The 21524-nt window shown below is 56.0% G+C and overlaps 1 protein-coding gene across 1 annotated transcript in view; it reads right to left on the bottom strand.

Annotated features, from left to right (window-relative positions):
• MGMT (O-6-methylguanine-DNA methyltransferase) overlaps positions 1-21524 on the bottom strand; it is a 224652-nt gene that overhangs the window by 25946 nt on the left and 177182 nt on the right. The window contains exon 3 of the mRNA XM_066238916.1: positions 5445-5605. Coding sequence (XP_066095013.1) covers positions 5445-5605 — 161 coding nt within the window. The remainder of the gene's footprint in view (positions 1-5444; positions 5606-21524) is intronic.

Genomic DNA, 21524 nt, shown 5'->3' with positions numbered 1-21524 from the left:
GACAGAGCCAGAACCAACTGGGACAGTGGCTCCGGCACCAGCAAGAGCCAGCACCACCCCGCAGAGATGATGTCCTCTCTGCTCCAGCCGGGAGCCGCTCACCCAGAGGAACCCCCAAGCCGGACACACAGTTCTGTAATTTAACCTGCTTGACTCACTGAAGGGCTGAAAGTGACAGGCACCGTCAGCTGTGGACAGGGACCAGGCAGCCAGGGGATGGGACCAGCCCGTGACGTGAACGCCTCTCCCCTGGGAAAGGGACGCGCCAGCTGCTGGACCGTCTGCAGTAAGCAGTGCCCTCTTCCCAGTGGCTCTGGACAAGGGAAAAGTGACAGCCTGGGGCTGGTCTTCCCGTCCCACAGAGGAGGAGTTCCTGAGACAGTTGTTCCCGATGAAGACTGCTTGCTCACCCCCTTGGTCGCCTCCCTGCTCGCTCTGCACCCCACGGACCGTAGGCTTCCAGCGATTCCTGCCCTCCTTTTGTTTCCAAACACCCGTCTGCATTCTGCGTTGTGGCTCCAACCGCGAGGATGTGGGGAGGCCTGCCGTTCCTGACGCCGACGCCATCGCTGACGCTGACACTGGGCTGCTCTGGCCATGGGCTCCTTGCTTTGATTAGAGACCACTTCCCGCGTCCTAGAGTTGCTGGCCTGCCATCTGCTCTCCGTCTTTCTGGCCTCCCCGTGCCCAGCTCCAGCCTCAGAAAGCCCTGCATTCTGGTTCCCACGCCTGCTGTCCCCCGGAGAAGCCGCGCCTCAGCTCTCGGGCCAAGGGAAGCATTTGTCCCAGCAGCTCCCTCCCACCATAAGTGCGGAGTCCTGGGCTTGTTCTGACCAGCACACGGGCAGCAGGAGGGATCCACACCTCCCAGCCCCACCAGGGACCAGCAGCGGCTCCCCAGTCGAAGCTGCAGATGCAGCTCCCGTTTTAACAACTCTCTCCTCTTCGGTTGGTGACGTTTAAGCTCAGGGAAAACCGGCAGCACCGGCAGCCTGAAAACTCGGGGCTGCGTCCTGCCATGGGGTTCCAGGGGAGACTACAGAGGACACCTCCGCCCTCACCCCGGCCAGTAGGCCTCTGAAGACAGACTCGGGCGGGCCTGGCGACTCAGGTAGCGAGGAGGCCACGTGAGCAGCACTGGCGGCTTCAGACACGAACCCAAGGGGCCTGGGAGACTGACGCCTGGTCTGGCAGGGTCTGTCTGTCTCCTGCGAGTGGCTGGCTACAGACAAGCTGGCCTGGGTGAGCAGAGGGGCCGGTAGGGGCCGGAGGACTGCCCTGCCCGGCCCTCCAAGCTGGGTCTCTAACTGTATAGGGCCGTCTCTGCCAAGGACCTAGGACAGTGCCCACCTCCCAGGACTGACGTGGCCCCAGTGGAAGGCCGGGACCCTGGCGCTCGCACAGGACACAGTGGGAAGGTTAGCCACGCCCCCACCCCCCACAGCCTTCCCTGGTGGTCTCGGGTGCGGCTTCTGGAAGAGGCCCTTTGGGAAGAGGTGCGCGGAGTCACCCACGCGAGCATCCTTCCTGGGGCTCTGTGCTAGAAGTCACACAAAAGGGACTCCCAGCCAGCAGGTTTGGAAAAGGCCGATTTTACTCCTGTCATGCAACTGATTTCATAGCTATAAGCTAATAGCTGTGACGGAGGAATTATTAAAGTGTTAAATATTTCATTTAAAAGGGAACATTGCCGTCACTTTAAAAAGAAAACTCAGAACTCATCTGCTGGAAATCGTCATGTGTGAGAGAGCACAAGGAGAACCAGCCGGGGGCTCCCCCCACTCCCGACCAGGCGGCCCGTGGGTGGGGGACCAGCACAGGCCAGTCTCTCCCCGGGGAGGGCTCAGAGGATGCTGGAAAAGCGCCCACGCCAGGCTGGCAGAAATTTCAAGCAGAGAGGTCTGGGGTTAGTGGCCCAACCACCCCGCTCCCCAGCCATCCACAGCCTGCCCAGCCGCGCTGGCTGGAAGGGTCTCTCTCCGTGGGCAGCAGAGGCAGAACAAGGACAGTGTCCACACTCCCCCTGAACCTGAAGGCCGATCCTGCTTGTCCGAGGCCTGCTGCCCTTGACCTCATGGGAAATACAGCTTTTGGCCATGTGCTACTTTTACGATTCCAGTTGCATTTGCCCCTGACCTCTAAGGTCACCTTCGATGCATATTCTACAAAGAAGCTAAATTCATTTATGAGTCAACATGAAGATGTTAGGGAGTGTCAACAGCAAAGAAGTTTAAATGATAGTTCACTGTGAGAGAAACATTAATTCAAGATTTATTTCAAGAATAATGGCTTCATTAAATAACTGTTTCTGGGAAGAGAATGGATTAAAAATAAACAAAACTGACCTTCGAAAGAGGTTTCCAGGGAGGAGGACTTGTTCTCCCTGCAGCGCCTGGCCGTGTCACCAGACGGCCAGCTCCCCGTCACCAAGGGACAGAAACGAGTCTGTTGCTACTTTCAATGAAGCCAGATTAGTGAAAAATCAAAACAAAAAACAAACAAAAAAATTAAGAGTTTTCTTTTTAAGAAAACGCCCTACTACTAAAACAACGATCTCAGGAGAAATCCATCTTCCTTGAAAGGTCATGATTCACCTGACTCCCTGAGCTGCAGGAGCCCTGGCTCCCAGGAGGGGCCCCCTACCCCAGAGAGACCTGCTTGACCGGGCCCCAGGACACGGGGCTGCGGGCCACCACCCCCGACTTCTGGTCCGCAAAGGCTCCCTGGGAGAACACTTCAGATCGCTACTTTGTCACGAACCTAACTTTGGAACTTCTCTCAGAGAAGAAGTCAAACCCCACAGAACTTTCAGCATCTAAAGTTGTAACCGTGCAAATGGCACCTGTCTACAGTCCACCGTAGCACGCATTTTTGCTACCGCTTCAAAACTGAACCAGTGGTTCCCAGCGCGGTCATCTCCCGGAGGGAGGATCCGGCCAAGGAGAGGCCATCGGGCCCGGGCCCAGGAGGGGCCCGTGGGCAGCAGGACAGGCCCCGCTGTGGCCTGAGGGTCTGGCACAGAGGTCATGGCTTCCCGGGCTGGGCTTCAGGAAGACAGGGCTGGCGACGAGGCTAGGCCGTGAGGAGGAGGTCACCCGTTGTTACAAGTGACACCGGTCAACACCGTCTACTCTCAGAGCACGAACATGGGGGAAAAGGACATGCAAAAGTACGCTCCACATGCTCAAAAATTAACGCGCAGAAGGCAGAACGCATCAAAGAAACACACGCCCCACTTACAGTGGGCCCCCTGCCCGCAGTTTACACAGAAAGCTCATTCCTCTGTGTCAGTGGACAGCTCTCCGAGCTCAGACGTTGTCGCTGTGCTGGGCCTGCCCTCTGCCCATGATGTCGCTGGCTCCCAGACACACAGCAGAGAGAACAAAGCCACCACCACTGGGCACAAAGGGGGCAGGTTGCCGATCTGGGCTTGGTGCCAGGTAACGCCGTGTTGGCCACCGCCTCCGCATTCTAGCTGTCCCCCACCCCCTTAGACCACACAATCCCCACACCTGGTCCCTGTCCAGGAGAGACGGAGCTAAACGGAGCCCCGGCCGCGCGCACCGCAGCGGGTAAAACCCTGGGCCTGCAGCCACGGACTATCGGCAGGTTAGGGCTAGCTGCTGACTCCCAGCTCCCAAACCAGCTGGAAGGGACTTGACCCACTCAGAAGTGCCCGCTAGGACTGTGGGGCTTGTCCAATAGGGGACAGGCTACTGGGGTGACTCAGAGGTCTTCCTCCTTAGTCCAGTGGGTGCCGCCAGGGGGTCCTGGTCACCGAGACCTGCTGTGATCACGACCTGCGTGCAAGTCCAGGAGACAGCCCGGCCTGGTGCAGGCCCAGGGCTGCGGAAGCAGGGTGACAGGGGTCGGCCCACACCCCCCTCAAGAGCTGAGGACAGGGCTTCAGGCCCACTGCCCTCCTCACCCCTCCTGCCCTGGTTTTGTGATTTTTCTGCTCTGAACACTGCAAACCCTTAGTGTCTGCGCCCTTATTTGACAGGCGGGAGGGGAGGGGAGGGGAGGGGAGGCTGTTGGACAGTTCTTTCCTGCTCCCACCGGCAGCAGATAGAAGAGTTCACGGCTCCCATGTTCCCAACCGCACCCCCGAGCCCCTTCTGCAGACGGCACAGCACGCTCCTCAACCTGTCCTCGGCACATGGGGGTGCACTGGGTCCACTGGCCCCGTCCTCCATCAGCCTGTGGACGTGTGGTGCTGGGAGGAGGAACCGAGCTGGCAGGCTGCGTGCTGGGCAGGGGACGCTGAGCGGTCACACGTCACTTAGCCCCTCGGGGGCACCCACTGCAGGTGACGGCCGGTTCTGGACAATGCCGAGTGCTGTGTGGCTCCGGCTCCGTCCTAGAGTCCCCTGCTAAACTCTCGGGGGTCCCATGGAAAGACACCTTCTGGGACAGCCCCTGACGACACCGGGCTGAAAGTAGGTACTTCCCACAACTTCACCACTTCAGCTCATCACAGGCAAAATCATTCACGCTGTTCCCTGTTCGTCAACTCACATGTCAGCTCAACTTTTCAGGGGTTTCCCCAGCCACCTCCCCTGAAAACTCCGCTCCATTTTCAAGTTCGTTTTTGCCGAACAGCTTAGTAGCAATTAGAATATCATTCAGTTTTCAAGTTGGCTTTAAAGCCATAAAGACGGCTTTAAATTTACCTTACATAAAATCTCGGCGATTTATTTTTTTAGGTACACGTGTTTATGCATTCACATATACATGTCTGTATACAAAATACTAATTTACATTAAAATGACTAAAAATTACTGTGCAAAATGAACCCTGGTGCGTGTCTAGAGTGATTTCAGCTGCTAGAAGAAAGAGCGCAACTAACGCTTGAAGAGAGACGCCTGGGAAAGTGAGCACAGGCCCTCAGACCCCCTGCCTCTGGCCCGCACCACCAAGGCAACCGGGTCTCACTCTGCCCCTTAAGAACAAGACATCTACTTACAGTGAGTGTGACAAATTAAGTGGGAAACTAATCCGAGACGACACAGTGCTGCTACTCACTCTGAGGTAAGTGTTGGCCGCCAAGTTTATGGACATGGCGAACCGTCCGCGTGCAAGCTTCGCTTTCTGTGCTGTTGGCAAGCAGATAGTTTGAGTTCACAATAAGCTTATTGAAAAATTTACTGCCATTCAGATGTGTTCCTACTTAAACCTTGCAGGCAGCAAGCGTCCAGCACTGGTCTGCATGCATCATTTTTACTGCCTTTGCCAAGAACGAGGTGACCGCATGCCAAAACCAACACAGCCATTTGGAACGGGGGTGAGATCGCGCACTCTGGTCCTCACAGTGTGGCCCCACGCTGTCTGTTTAGATGATGTAAAAATACCACATTGGTGCACTCAGTGAAAACGGGCTGTGATGTAAGTGAGAGTTAAGGCGGGCTCCCTGGAGGAAGTGCCCAGGCGGCGCAGGGACTGACCTCGCAGGAAGACTGGGTGGTGGAGGGCCGGCACTGGGAGCTCCCGGAGGGCTGTGGGCTCGTGGAAGTAGGCGTCCAGCCAGGCTGTGCACTCCTGCAGGGGCCTTGCCGCTCCCTCTGGGCTGCTGAGCGGCTCAGGACGAGCAGAGGCCTCACTGGGGCTGCAGAAGCAATAACAGAAGATTAATAAACCTTGAGGCCCCAGTCCACATCAGAAATGCAAACAGAAAACACCACTGCACCAACGGGTGACGTCTGTGGCTGTTCCACGAGCCTGCACGTCCGACCGGCTGCGTGACAGGTGTGGACAGAGCAGTGAGGAGGGGGTGGAGCCTGCAGACGGGGGCACCCAGGAATCAGTCCACCACCTGTCTGGCTTTAGCTTTAAACAACATGGCATCTTCCAAAACAAGGGGCGATGCCCAGGAAGGGACGTCCTGATGCCCGGCACTGCTACTCGGGGCTCTGGACATTTCTTGCCCACCAGGGCAGGCTGCAACGGAGCGATGACGCCGACCACAGAAGCGACCGTGGGGAGCGTGCCTGCCCCTTTGCAGGACGAACAGATGTGTGTTTGCATCTAGGCCGTCTGTCCAGTCCCCGTGGGTTCATAATCAAACCCCGTCTCCCGAATACTCTGACCGGCATCGCTCCACCCCTCTCCCCTCTCCCAGCACCACTGACGACCACAGTGCAACCTGTTCGCATGCGGTCACCTGCTTTGTGCTCAGTCCCGGGTCCCCCCACCCTGCTTCGTGCTCAGTCCCGGGTCCCCCCGACCCTGCTTCGTGCTCAGTCCCGGGTCCCCCCTGCTTCGTGCTCAGTCCCGGGCCCCCCCTGCTTCGTGCTCAGTCCCGGGCCCCCCCTGCTTCGTGCTCAGTCCCGGGTCCCCCCGACCCTGCTTCGTGCTCAGTCCCGGGTCCCCCCTGCTTCGTGCTCAGTCCCGGGTCCCCCCACCCTGCTTCGTGCTCAGTCCCGGGTCCCCCCACCCTGCTTCGTGCTCAGTCCCGGGTCCCCCCTGCTTTGTGCTCAGTCCCGGGTCCCCCCGACCCTGCTTCGTGCTCAGTCCCGGGTCCCCCCTGCTTCGTGCTCAGTCCCGGGTCCCCCCCCCCTGCTTCGTGCTCAGTCCCGGGTCCCCCCGACCCTGCTTCGTGCTCAGTCCCGGGTCCCCCCTGCTTCGTGCTCAGTCCCGGGTCCCCCCACCCTGCTTTGTGCTCAGTCCCGGGTCCCCCCAACCCTGCTTCGTGCTCAGTCCCGGGGTCCCCTCTGCTTCGTGCTCAGTCCCGGGCCCCCCCTGCTTCGTGCTCAGTCCCGGGTCCCCCCTGCTTCGTGCTCAGTCCCGGGTCCCCCCCCTGCTTCGTGCTCAGTCCCGGGCCCCCCCTGCTTCGTGCTCAGTCCCGGGTACCCCCTGCTTTGTGCTCAGTCCCGGGGTCCCCCCTGCTTCGTGCTCAGTCCCGGATCCCCTCCCTGCTTCGTGCTCAGTCCCGGGTCCCCCCGACACTGCTTCGTGCTCAGTCCCGGGTCCCCCCGACCCCCGCTTCGTGCTCAGTCCCGGGTCCCCCCCCCCGCTTCGTGCTCAGTCCCGGGTCCCCCCCCCCGCTTCGTGCTCAGTCCCGGGTCCCCCCCCCGCTTCGTGCTCAGTCCCGGGTCCCCCCCCGCTTCGTGCTCAGTCCCGGGTCTCCCCCCCCCCGCTTCGTGCTCAGTCCCGGGTCCCCCCCCTGCTTCGTGCTCAGTCCCGGGCCCCCCCCTGCTTTGTGCTCAGTCCCGGGCCCCCCCGACCCTGCTTCGTGCTCAGTCCCGGGTCCCCCCTGCTTCGTGCTCAGTCCCGGGTCCCCCCACCCTGCTTCGTGCTCAGTCCCGGGTCCCCCCACCCTGCTTCGTGCTCAGTCCCGGGTCCCCCCTGCTTTGTGCTCAGTCCCGGGTCCCCCCGACCCTGCTTCGTGCTCAGTCCCGGGTCCCCCCTGCTTCGTGCTCAGTCCCGGGTCCCCCCCCCCCCGCTTCGTCCTCAGTCCCGGGTCCCCCCCCTGCTTCGTGCTCAGTCCCGGGCCCCCCCCTGCTTCGTGCTCAGTCCCGGGTCCCCCCCCTGCTTCGTGCTCAGTCCCGGGGTCCCCCCCCTGCTTCGTGCTCAGTCCCGGGTCCCCCACCCGTCTGCGCTCGGCCTGCTGAGCCCACGTGGACAGTGTCTGCTGTGTGTGTGGGCCCTGCAGCTCCAGGCCGTCATTGTTACGCCTGGGCTTTTGAGTTCTTCCTTTCTCCAATCTCACTACTAGGGTCGCTAGTCTCCCTTTATCTCCTCAAGTTTAAACCAGCACGTTTCAGACGCACTGCAGACGGCTTGGCTGTGTGGAGCGGGGTGCCCGTCCTTCCCTGTGTGGGACCCGCAGGCACCACTCACGGAGCTGACTTCTCAGACGGGACTGACTGTCTGAGTACACGCTCCTCTGGACCAAGAACGGAAGTCTGACTTCTTCAGATGACTTTCCTTTCCTAGCACACAGGGCCCGGTACACGGGACACACCGCCCGGGGCTCCCCAGTCCCGGCGGGCTGGGTTTCTCTAGGGTCCTTCTCAGATGTACGGCTTCTGAGGCTTTGAAGAGAAGCAGAAAAGCCACCAAAATGCCAGTAGCAGCAGCTCTTCCTGCAGCCCTCACGCCTCCCTTCCTGGCATCCGGGGGTCACATGTGTGAGCTTCAGTCTACAGGCTCTGTCTCCAAAACACACTCACTGTGCTGATGAGCGTCCCAGTGAGGCGGAGGGGCCCAGCAGAGGGAGGTGAACAGAGCTGATGCACTAATGTCACCAGCTTCAACCTGTGGGGGACTTCCCTCCTAAGGGGGCGGGCTGGGGACAGGGACCCACTCACAACCCCCTTGGCCTGGTACCACCCACAGAACCCAGAGGGGTGAGCTGCTGGTCAAGGATGACCATGAAGGCAAGTGCCTCCCAGGCCCTGGCTGGTCCTCAGGTCTTGTGAAGTCTACTGTCCTATTACACAGCTGGGTTCCCTGGGTGAGGGGCAAACATTCCGGGAGATGAGCATCGTTATCTGAGAAGCAGGGGCTTCTGCACCCAGCAGCTTCCTTCTTTGCTTCAAGTCACACCTCCTCACCCCCCACCCCAGTGACACAGGGGACACTCGGGCAATGCCCATGCTGTGCCTATGTCCTCTGCTGCTGAGGGAACTGGAATGTGAACTGGGCTTCCTAGCATCTCCCACCCTTAAAAGGATATTTGAAGAACTTTTATAGTAGGAAAATTCATCTTAAATTGATTTTTTATGCTCGTGCTAAACATCCCAACCTCTGATTGACTCTGCGGCTCTCCTGGTTAACTCTTTCTCTGTTGGCGTTAGATTACCATTCATGAGTGAAATGTAATTAAACAGCTTGATTCTGAAGCAGGATTTATGATACTACATTCAAAACGAATGGCATTAAACACACACATAAAACCAGATTTTAAAAGGCATGACACAAATTTCCATTTCCACAATAAAATGAAATTTATTCTCTGCCCTGCCCTCTCCCCCTACCTGGCTCTGCTCGTCCCTGAAGGGGCTGCGGTGTGACAGTCCTCGGGCAGTGCTGATGGCGCTCTGATTGTGGGGGAGGGCCTGTAGCCTCCTTCCCAACAGACCCGAAACCCCCGCCATTACGGGCTCCACGGCCCACGCGCAGTCACATCCCATGTCCCTGTCTTCCTGGGGACCCCAGCAGCGCACCGACCAGGGCCAGGGAGGCACCGTGGCCCACTCTACCATGTCCAGGGACACACCTGGCAATCGTGGGACAGTGTGCCCAGGCACCACCATGCAGGTGGCCAGAAGGCCAGCGCTACAGAGGGGGACAGGGACAGGAGGTGGCCTATCTAGAAATTGGCTGGGATCGTGCAGACAGGGGGACACAGAGTCTATCTGCCTCTTCCTGCAGCAGGCATCGTGGCCCTGCAGCCCCTGGCCTCTGTTTCTTTGGCCTAGTGGCCGGCTAGGGGCTGGAGTGAACCTGGCTTTGTCGAACCTTCTCCCACGTGACAAGGCAGAGAGCCCAGGCACCCCGACATAGCAACCATAAAACATCTGGTTTGGTTTAAGGGTTCCTTCCAGAAATATGCAACCGTTGGCAATCCCAGGGGCTCCCTAGGAAGAAATAGAACCACGGTATGCTGCCCGCAGGGGAAGTTTCTGGAACATCAGGGTGTCAGAAGGCCCCGTGTGAAGTTCCCCCGGAGCTGTGACCTGTGAGAGGCAGCCCTGATCCCCCCTTCCTGGGTTTGCAGAAAGAATGTTCCGGTGCTGACTGCATGTCAGATTTGTTTTGATGTAAATCTGTCCTTCAACCCAAAGCAGGACATAGAAATGTGGGTGAGAGGCTCCTGAACAGCTTCCGAGCTATTTCTAATAGAGCGGCCCCTGCCCTGGACGTGCTGCCCAAGAACACGCGACTTCACAGCAGAGGGCGCTCAGGGGGGAGCTGTCCTTCCAGCCCGCGAGCAGCCTGGGGCTGAGGGCGCTCGTGTGACCGCGAGGGAGGAGCGTCTCACGCAAGGGGGAGCAGGGAGACGCGGTGACCGAGCCACATTTCCGTGCGATGGCCCCAGTGACAAGGGTGCACGCCACGTGGGGAACTGGGCGCAGCTCCCGCTCGCCCTGAGGCCGGGCACTGCGCGGTCAGCCAAACACAGGCTCAGGCCGGCAGCCGCGGGGCCCTCTACTGCCGGTGACAAAGGCAGGAGGCCACCGAGGAGCGGTGTGTGCCTGGCATGTCACGAGGGAGCTGAGGGGCCCCCAGCACCGCGGCCCCCGGCCCCTTCCCAATTGGGATGCTCAGTGCTTTCTTTAACACTCAACCGGCACAACAGGAGATCTGGGTATTCAGATTTCGGGGTGCCCCAAGTCTTTACGGGCAATAGAGAATCACTAAGTCCTCCTTCTGAAAGAATTCTTTCTACTCCCCAGAGGCATTAAAATGTCACGAACTTGGCTTAAGTTCCATTTGATGGAATAAGAAAACAGGCCAAAGGTCCCAAGTTCTGATTCGCATCCGAGTGGCGCCGTGTGTGGACTGCGCTGAGTGTTGTGAGGTCGAATGCCTCTCTCTTTGACCCCAGTACTTTCCCGACATTTCTCTCTCTGCAGGATGCAGCAGAGTCCTACGGGTTTGGGAACGTTCACAGGTTGTGACCCTGGGGGGGTCCCCCAAGAGGAGAGTTCCAGAGACTCACATTCTTCCGAGTTCACCGGGTACCGGGCACCCTGCAGTGGGGCTGGGAGGTCAGTCTGCATGGCCACCTGGGTACGAGTGGGAGAAGAGCCCAGAGCTCTGGCTGCGGGCAGCTCTTTAGCCCCCTTCAGGTGAGAATGGCTCCAGACGGGGCTGAGTGGACACACCTTGTCTGGCTTCTGGGACGTGGCATGGGGCCGGGAGGTCACGACTCAGGGAGGACCGCAGCCTCACGGGCTCAGGACGGCACGCCTCCTGGCCCGAGAGTGACACAGCGCTAGAGCTCAGGACGGCACGCCTCCTGGCCCGAGAGTGACACAGCGCTAGAGCTCAGGACGGCACGCCTCTCGGCCCGAGAGTGACACAGCGCTAGAGCTCAGGACGGCACGCCTCCTGGCCCGGGTGTGACACAGCGCTAGAGTTCAGGACGGCACGCCTCCCGGCCCGGGTGTGACACAGCGCTAGAGCTCAGGACGGCACGCCTCTCGGCCCGAGAGTGACACAGCGCTAGAGCTCAGGACGGCACGCCTCCCGGCCCGGGTGTGACACAGCGCTAGAGCTCAGGACGGCACGCCTCTCGGCCCGGGTGTGACACAGCGCTAGAGCTCAGGACGGCACGCCTCCCGGCCCGGGTGTGACACAGCGCTAGAGCTCAGGACGGCACGCCTCCCGGCCCGGGTGTGACACAGTGCTAGAGCTCAGGACGGCACGCCTCCCGGCCCGGGTGTGACACAGCGCTAGAGAGCTCAGGACGGCACGCCTCCCGGCCCGGGTGTGACACAGCGCTAGAGCTCAGGATGGCATGCTTCCCGGCCCGGGTGTGACACAGCGCTAGAGCTCACTTTAAAAGCACTATGTGGAGACTCTCGCTGTCACTGGAAAGTGTACCTTGTGTCCAATTGGACAGACCTCTGTCAGAGTCTCCGTGTTTGGGTCTGATGGAGCTGACCTACGTTTAATTGTACCTTCTTGCTAAAGCTCTGATGCTTTTATTCCCGTGGCAGAACTGAAGACAAGAAATACCGTATGCTACCTGCTAGCAGTAAAGGTCTTTTCATTTCAAGTGAAGAAGCTGAATAAAACCTTTAAATTCTAAATTCCAACCAAAGTTAGTGGTCCGACCGCCTTCAGGCATTCATTGAGGGCCCATTCTGCACGGGGCTTAACTGCCACGGGTACCAGCTCCGGGCCAGCAGTGCCGCCCGGGAGACAGAGACAGGGCAGGTGGAGGCGAAACAGAGGTGTGGCACCTGCCCCAAGTTCCACTGATGCCCAGGGAGCCCCTCCCTCCACAATGAGGGCTCGCACACGCCATCGGATGATGGGCAAACAGCACAAGTGACAGCTCCATGACACTGCCCGGTGGCCAGCAGCTGCTTGGACAAGATCACCACGAAGGGGTGACAGAGTGTGTGCCATTACTTGAACTTTCTAGAGTTCCATCAGGACCCAGAGCAGGAAAAAGAACAACGGGACTGCTGATGCTAGCATTAAGTAACCCGACTGCAGACAACAGAACAGAGCGAAAGCCTGAGATACCACGGGCCTGCCCATGGGTTCGGGGGTGAGGGGGACTGCGCAGTCCGTGGCTGAGGACAGTGACGGCCACCCGCACTGCGTGTGCACGGCGCCACACCCGCTGGGCTGAACGTTCGCGGCTTGGCTCTCTGCCTTCTCCCGCAACCCCGAGGACTGTGGACGGCAAGCCTCTGCCAGGGCAGCAGCAGAGCAAGAGGAAGTCAGACGATAGCTACAATGTGTATATGTGTTTCCATTCTTGCTCCGGGGGAGGAGGGCTCCTACACCTCAGTACACAGGAGTCTCTGGGCTAGGTGTTGGGTTCTCCTGCCCGTTTTCAAAGGCGCGTTCTGTACAACAGGCAGAGACTTCCATTGCGGAGCGAGGGAAACAAGGTGCTTCACCTATTCCTAGTTTATTTACTTATTTTGTATTTTTCGGAAGCAGGAAACGGGGAGGCAGACAGACAGACTCCCGCATGCGCCTGACCGGGATCCACCTGGCACGCCCACCAGGGGGCGATGCTCTGCCCATCTGGGTGTTGCTCTGTTGCAACCAGAGCCATTCTAGCGCCTGAGGCAGAGGCCACAGAACCATCCTCAGCGCCCGGGCCAACTTTGCTCCAATGGAGCCTTGGCTGCAGGAGGGGAAGAGACAGAGAGGAAGGAGAGGGGGAGGGGTGGAGAAGCAGATGGGCGCTTCTCCTGTGTGCCCTGGCCGGGAATCGAACCTGGGACTCCTGCAAGCCAGGCCAATGCTCTACCACTGAGCCAACCGGCCAGGGCCTACTTTAGAAAGAAGTCAACAGGGAAACTTGCTGGAGTTCTGACGGTTAGCTCAGCACACCCCGAGCTCTCCCTGTGTGGTTTCACAACCGAGATGACACATTCCCTCTCACCATCATACACCCCCCCCACCAAATAAATTCTACACATGCCATCCCATCAGTTCATGTCCTAAGGTTGACAAACAGGCGGAAGAGGAGGCCGTTTAAAGTTTTACCGGGCCCCCATTATGTACTTTCTGGGTGGTCACAGGTATGAGGCTTAAATTGAATATCAGTTTTTTAATGGACATCCTAAGCCCTTCATACTCAGGCCCCAAATTAATGTCAGAACTTAAACAAGACCACAGAGGAATTTACTGTAGTACTGTAAAACACTCATCAAAAACCACAGAACAATTTTTATGTAAATTCTCAACCCCTCCCTATATAAGGGACAGATCATAAGAACTGTGTATTTTTTTTCTTTTTAAAAATTGATTCTTAAAAATATATCTGCAATAATAAAATATTTAAAGACAATTTAAACAGTATTCTTGGCAGACTAGAATGCCTTAAAAACACCTATTTACTTTCTCCCTTAAATGTTCAAATTATTAAAAAGAAAAGTGTATTTTATCCACACTTTAGCATATCATTAAAAATCTCTACTATTTGACAGATGAAGATAAAAAACCCCCAAAACTATAGATGAATTATCAAGTCCCTAATGATTGCAAAACAATTACAGGATGCAGAGCTATCTAGTTAAATTTTATTCAAAAGCTTACTACACTTGTGTTTTCTTTTATTTTTCTATCAAGAAACCCATGAGGCTTAAGCACAATTCATTATGTATGAGACCCCACTTGCGGTGCTTGACTGTTGATTAATAGCAAAGTTTGCTGTGTGTACATTTGCAACATTAGATGCATACAATATGCTAACTTATTCTTTCACTGAAACTAATTATTTACAAAAATGACTACTTGAGACTACAATTTATTAAATGCATGCATCCAGTCTCAGCTCGGCCCCCAAAGACAGCCTGGAATGAAGATCTTTTACTTGATGTGACAACTTGTAGAAACGCAGTTATTAATATTGTAAATGTAGCAAATCAGGAGTTCAAACAGCCTTATGTCCACATTGCTTCTGCCCGTCTCCACTGAAGCCGGGAACAAAGAAGCGTGGAGGTCTGGTCTTCCTTCCTGGCTTAATTCAGCGTCTCATAAATTAAATGCTTGGACATTAGGAATGAGATAGCTTAAAAAATAGCTGACATAGAGGAGGAATAAGAAGTCCTAATCAAATGGTTGCTGAAGGAGATTACAATTCTGTCAAGACTTAGTTCACTTGTTCAAAAATATCTGTAGAAATAAAACTTTTAAGGAATCATTCCATCCGTCTCATCAAATTATTGGTATTCCCACAAGGGTACTTTTTTCCCCAAAAGGATCTCTGGTTGGTAGGGAATTTGTTATGATTCAACAATTCTCTTCCCCCCCCCCTCCCAGAAAAGAAGGGAGAAATTAGAAATCAGTCCACAAACAAGAATCACAAATATTTCATAATTGGATGGAGATTTCGAATGGGGCATCTGGTCAACCATACGTATCTTTCAGGATAACACTGTGACACACATGGCCCAAGGCGGCAGCCGCCTACTCTGGCACCCTCCTCCCTGGTCTGCAGCAACCCCTTCTGACGCACTCACCGGCTCTGTGTGCCCTCGCTCTGTGCTGCTGCAGGCTCGGGGCGGGGGGACAGACACGTCAAGGTCAGGGAAATCAATGCATATGCCCAAAAGGTAGGATGACCATGCAAAAGGTCAGCACATGCTACTAATTTTCCTGTGCCGTTCAAGTTCTGTAAGGACACTCAGGGAAAGAAAGAGGACACGGTTTCAAACAAGAGCCTGCTTGGGGACATAGGATTTTAGGGACATAGAGGAACTGAAACATCAGATAGAGAGGCTTTGCTTTCTACGAGAAATGAATGGTAAGAGGAAAAAAAAGTAACAGGAGAATGGGAGAAGTATCAGGTCAAGCCGTCAAGACTGGTAAAAGATGGTTGGTTTCCTACCATGTAATTTAGTATCTATCCCACCTCTCACAACAACACAGCCAAAGTCAGCCACAGTCCAGGCAACTGGCTACAGACGTCCCAATAGAGAGGAAGCCTGTCACACCTCCGTTACCGGACATGGTGCTTCGGAAAGGAGGATCCACTGAGGGTTCAGTGCACAGAAACTCAAGATGAACCTCGCATACAACCATTTCAGAGCTGCTGCTTCCTGAGAGGCCAAAGCTGTTCCGTATTTGTTCCTCCCGACCATCCTTGAGGGAGACGCCATCTCTCTTCTTTCTAGAGGAGCAGCCGGAGACTCAGAGGTTGTCTGACAAGAACAAGTCCCGGGGGACGCAACCAGGGTCTGCAGTGAAGCCGGCCCTTCCTCTCTGGGCCGTCTCTCGCTCCACAGAAGTCCCGTGCAAACACACGACCCTCTCCTACCATGAAAAGCCCGTGTGTTGACGCGCGCTGTCCCTGACAGTGTATCCGCTACATAGTGTCCGGTGTATTCTCTGTAACGTTCCAGTGACTTCTGTAAACCTTCCCCCAATACTCAGGACTACACTGCAGGGCCAGTGCCTTATTTGACAAACACAATGGAATCTGAGCATCAAATCTCACTGTTACATTCTAGAAGATTCCAAAAAGAGAGATGAGGTGCCCACACTACAGGGTCTTAGGGCCATAGATAGTGGCCCTCTGGCTCACTGGGTCACGCCCTTCTAGGAAGGCCATGTTTATATTTAAATGTCTCTGTAATAGTCCCCCTCATATAGGTGGGAGGCCTGGGTCTTAGCGTGCCCCAGGCCCATCCTCAACCCCCTAGAGGCAGAGGCCGAGGGACGAAGGCCAGGGCGCTGTCTAGATGGCGTGGTCAACCAGCAGGTCAGGCTGTGCTGAGGCAGGTGTGGGCCTGGGCTGCATCAGAATGTCACATGGATGGCTCCCCATGAAGGCCGCTCTGGTATCTGAACGAAGAGCCATGTGGCTTCACGGAGCTGGCCCCAAACCCGCCCCCTGGCGCTGGGGTCCTGTCTGGCACACACGAGGTGCCCCGTGCCAGCTGAGGGAGGGAGCAGACCAGATGCCCTGCGGCTGATGACACCCTCCCCCCAGCGCAGGCACTGTGGACACCTGCATTTAGATTTCGTTTTCCAATGAGTAATTTGCTGAAAACCACCCCCCAGGGAGAAGAAAGCCCACAAGGTTTTCTCGACAGTGAATATGAGGATTCTCTGCCTTCCCGGGTTCTGCTGCAGACTGCCGGCTAACCAAGTCTCTTAAAGCCTGGGGGGCTGGCATCACTTCCGATTTTGTTCACTTGGATAGGACCCCCCCAATCCCAACCGGGAGGGCTTTCAGCAGTGAAGACCCAAGATTTAGGGGCTTTCCTCCCTGGCTGTTCCGTTCCTACTCCTGACACCAGACAGTCAACTTCATGGGAGAGGAAACAGAAGAAAACCGGAGTTCAGTAGCCAAAGGGTGAGCCGTGTCCTCATCCCGGGACTGCAGACGAGTCTGTGGAATTTTGGACGTCATACACAGATTCCACAGAGGCCACTCGTGTGGCCGCCTAGTTTCTCCTCAGGTTTCTCAGTTTTCCAAGGGGAGCCCTCTGGGTCCTTAGTGGAAGAGGTGGGAAGAGGTCCCAGAAGGGAGAACCCCCCCCCCCCAGGACCACCTGTGACACACGGCGGGCACCCGCCAACCCTCCTGCAGGTGCTGCCTTCCGACGGACCCTGCGAACACCAGGAGGAAGCCCCCCTGGGAAGCAGGGACACACACGTCCCTCGGTGTCCAGTGGGAGTTCTAGGATGTGGGCTGAGCAGAGGGGCGAAGCCTGCCAGGGGCCAAGCACTGGGTGGGACATGGCTGGCCCGAGCCAGGGCCCCTGCCGCCCTAAGCCCCTCGCAGCCGCCTCTTTCCTCATGAGTTTCCCACTCTGCGTCTTCATGAAGGAACAGTCTCCTGTCTTCTCCGAGACACACAGTGCAAAGTAACATTTTGGTTCTAGTGGGACTAACACCCCCCTGCCCCTAACATACCTCATGACACCGATCTCTGCTGCGCTTCAAGATGACTCTGCTGAGACACCGTCCAGAGGAAAAGTACTTTTCTTCCTCTTCGCAGGAACGACACCCTAACGTCACTGTGAAAAGCATCCTGACCGTCTAAAGACACGGCCGCTTTCCTCTCTCAGGGCATGTAGGACAGGGAGACTGACCCCATTAATCTGTGTACTGGGCTCATTAATAAATAATCCCGCCACTACATTACCTGTCCTGTAGCCTGGTTGGTACAGCCCTAAACAAATAATAGCTACTCCCTCTTATCAAACACGGCGGCATTTTTAAAGAAAAGCAGAGCCCAGGCTCAGAGACAACCTTGCAGCCTCACCGGGGACCCCGGGCAGCCTCACGGGGAACACCTGGCAGCGCAGGTTCTTGGAAAGCCCGCCGACGGTCGCAGCTGGAACCGGTTAGTCAGAGATTGTAGCTGAAAACACTGTATTTAATATCAGACAAGTATATTGACTATACATTAGTGGCCAAAAAAGTCTTAAGCAACTATTAAACGGACAGTTAATGTAACTGTATTTTAAAACACTGAGGTCATATTTAATTTTGAATTGAAACTCTTAAAATGTGCCTCCTGGCAGGGATGTGGAGCAATAAAACAATGTTAACTACAGAACAAAACTGAAATGTTATTAAAATAAATCTCTTTTCCAGAGTACTAGTATTTGCAAGCAGTGGATTACAAGGAGCAGAAAACATTTTTACTTCTTCAGCAAGTCCTGTCCCTGGCCGCGGGACTCGGGCATTTTAATCTGGAGGGTAACGTCACCCTGGGCACCAGGGGACGCATGCCTCCCCTACCCTCCACCCTTCCACTTCCTCCTACGAGCAGGCTGTGCTCCCCGCTCCCCGTCTTCCAGCCTGGGTGCTTGGATGCAGCCACGCCCCGAAGTCTTCCAATCACAAGTCCACCGGCAGAGAACCCAGTTATTACAGTGGGCATCTAACGGGACTGAGCAGAGGGGGACCAGGGAGGAGCAGAAAGAACGGGGCAGAAACACTGAGTGGCAAAGCCAGCCAATTACAATTCCCTTTAGGAAGCACCAATTTCTACTCAAAGCAGGCTGGAAAGTCTAATTTTATATGCCTCTTTCCTCCGCTTAAGAAATCAATACAGCCCCTCTGGGAGGCTGTCACACTCGCTGGACTGTACGCTCCCTGCCTGGACCTGGTGCACAGCCCCTCCTGGGGAGGAGAGGAAGGGTTGTCACAGGGTCTTCCAGTGAAGCAACGCGGCCTTTATGCACAGGTGTTCTGACAGCTGGACAAGGGACAGCCTTGCTGGCCAACACGGCAGCCAGGAGGCAGGACTTATGAGAGCCTAAGCCTGGGTGGGACCCCCAAACCCTGCTCCCTAAGCTTGAGAAGGGTGGGGGGGGCACAGACCCACTGAGAACGTGTCCGCTGGGAGCTTGAGGGGCACACACTCTGTGGCCCATCCCCCTCCTGCGGCCCACAAAGGGTCACCCTGTCCGCAAGTGTAGGCCTTGGGCCACTGCATTCTGCCCAACCATGACAATGGGGGACTGTGAAAGCTCTGCAGCCCCCAGACCTCTCGCTCTTTCCTGGACAGCCTTCCTGGAGCCCACATACCCTTCACTACGTGGACCATGCGCCCACAGGTGCCCCTGAGTTGGCTCCATTCCGACTTGACTTCTCTTTGGCTTTGACCCGAGTCTCTAGCCTGAGTCATTTGGGGATCTTTTGAAAAGAAAAGGATTCTCAGATGCTTAAGAAAATTCTAGCTTGAGAAACAACTTAACTGAGGGAACTCTTCCATTATATACATACACCAACATACATAAATATGTATCTAAACCTTTCAGTTGTCACCATGTGTTACAGAAGCAGCGTGTCAACAGTGAGAGGTGTATTCTTCAAGATCCTCATTGCAAGGAAAACAGGTTTAAAAATCTTGGTGACCTCCGAGATGCCTGGAAATGCAGAATCCGCCTGAGAAGTGAGGTCAAGGGTGGGCTGTCTGCGTGTCTTTCCCCTTTCCTGCTTGTCCTAGGTCTGTGGACAGGAACTCAGAGGCCACAGGACAGACAGGTGCAGGCACAGAAATCTGCTCAAACCAGAGCCTGCAGGCAGCGCGGCTGTGGCCAAGGTGAAACGCTGTGCTGTGAACACCTCTGTCCATTCCCGTCGTGGGGACTGGAGACCCCCCTCCTGCCTGGCTTTGCCAGACAGCCGTGGTCACCCTGATAATTTGTCACAGTGCCCACCGCCCAACGGGAAGACAGGACAGACAGCCTGTCCAACGAGGGATCAGGGGCCCCCAGAGCTCTCTGGAGCACCCTGTCTCGGTTTACATGAGGCACCGCCCCGGTGTGTCCCTTCCAGGACAAGTTCACACTCAGAAGGGACCCGTCTTTTTTCCATCACAGCCCCTTGTCCAGCCCCAGACCCTGGCTCATGCTGGACCATTCCCACACGTCCTTGCTGAAAGTTACCTGGCACTTTAGACCATCACCTGGCTCACACAGGATTATCAAGATTGCCAAGGACGGCAGCCCCCGGGGGCCAAACTGGGCTCTCGCCCGTTTCTATAAAGTTTTATTAGAATCCAGCCACGCGCATCTGTTTACACGCCCAACAGCAGGGCCGAGCAGCTGCCGCAGAGCTGTCCCGGCCCTCAGAACCCAGGACGTCCGCTGCCTGGCCCTGGGTGCACCCTGGGTCAGACACTCTCCGCCCAGAGCTGTCCTGCTGTCTCCAGTCTGCTGAGGCGCAGTCTCCCCACTGGTCTCCCACCTGTCAGGTCCCTGGAGCCGAACCCTCCGGGAACCGGAACTCAGCCTCTCGGTTCCTGTCACCGTTGAATCCCGCCTCCAGCCATCGCGGCCCCGGTGAGGTTCCCAGTGTTTGCTGTCCACTCCGCGCATCCCCCTCAAGGTGTGCTCACTGACGTCACTCCAACTGGTCGAGACACATGCGAGCACATGACATAAACCGCTGAAGTTTCAGACTGCTTCCTCTGCAGGTCTCTCTGTTTCGATCGAACTTGAATTATCAAGAAAGTGTTTCCTGAACCAGAGCAAAGGCTCAGAGGGGGACCGCGTGGTTCTAGCTCTTGGTTCCACCCACGGTTCAAGAACCAACAGACTCACAGCTTTGAGACTCTGCTGGAGGGGTCCCCACTTTCCTGGAGACTCACCTGGATATTTCTCCATCTGCACACTAGTTAGTGACCACTCGAGTTACTCACCTGGATATTTCTCCATCTGCACACTAGTTAGTGACCACTCGAGTTACTCACCTGGATATTTCTCCATCTGCACACTAGTTAGTGACCACTCGAGTTACTCACCTGGATATTTCTCCATCTGCACACTAGTTAGTGACCACTCGAGTTACTCACCTGGATATTTCTCCATCTGCACACTAGTTAGTGACCACTCGAGTTACTCACCTGGATATTTCTCCATCTGCACACTAGTTAGTGACCACTCGAGTTACTCACCTGGATATTTCTCCATCTACACACTAGTTAGTGACCACTCGAGTTGCGTGAACTACCCCGCAGCTGCAGATCCGCCAGGGCCTCTCGGCTCCTCCTCTCCCGGACGTCGTCGGTCCAGCACAGACATCACGGGGACACCAAGGGTCTGAGGTCACACAGCACGAGGCAACGGGGAGCAGGCCTGTCAACTCCCAGCCGGACCAAGGGCTTAACCAGGAATCTTCTCCGCTCAGCCAAGAACTTGTCGACTCAGATCAGCCTGACCAAGGGCTCAGCCAACAACCTTCTCACTTCTTCCAACGAAATGGCCCTCTGCCTGGGTGCACACTGTCTCAGAGGGGCTGGGAAGCGACTCAGGAAAACAGACCAGGAGCGCAGAGAAAGGGGCACAGGCTGGAGTGACCCACAGACCCCCCGTCACAGGACTCTCTTCTTTCCACCCTTGTCAGCATTGACAACGTACACCCAGCTCGAGTTCCGGTTCTCCGCTCGGTCCTCACCTCTGTCTCCTTTTTAGTTTATTAAAATACAACACATCCCTGCTTCTTGGCCTTTTAGCTAAGACCATGGGTAAAAGCCAACATCTTCCTGCTAATCATGATGTATGTGACTCAAAACATTAACCCTCATTCCCAAGGACCAAGAACCAGAAGCTCCCGTGGTGGAGGGGGCGCCTATGCTCGGAGAAATTGCCCTGCATGCCAGTTTCAGTAAGTATTTTAAAGGAAAACAATGAATGATAATAATAATAAAAAAATATATATATGGAATGGGTGACTCTGTTGAACATTTTAAGAAAGAATAGAAAAATGTCATTTTCCCTTAAAAAAAAATGCAATACCTGACAACTGCATTTCCCGAATTTTGAAGGAAAGTAGGGTGTGCCCAGGGCCCGACATCCGAGGTGGCCCCGGCTCCTGCAGAGATGACGCAGCACAGGCGTCCCCCCTCCCCCCCGCCC

This window comes from Saccopteryx bilineata, chromosome 7 (genome assembly GCF_036850765.1).
Source record: "Saccopteryx bilineata isolate mSacBil1 chromosome 7, mSacBil1_pri_phased_curated, whole genome shotgun sequence".
Lineage (NCBI taxonomy): Eukaryota > Metazoa > Chordata > Mammalia > Chiroptera > Emballonuridae > Saccopteryx > Saccopteryx bilineata.
The sequence above is the reverse complement of the archived record's forward strand: the minus strand, read 5'-3'. Positions and strand labels throughout refer to the sequence as shown.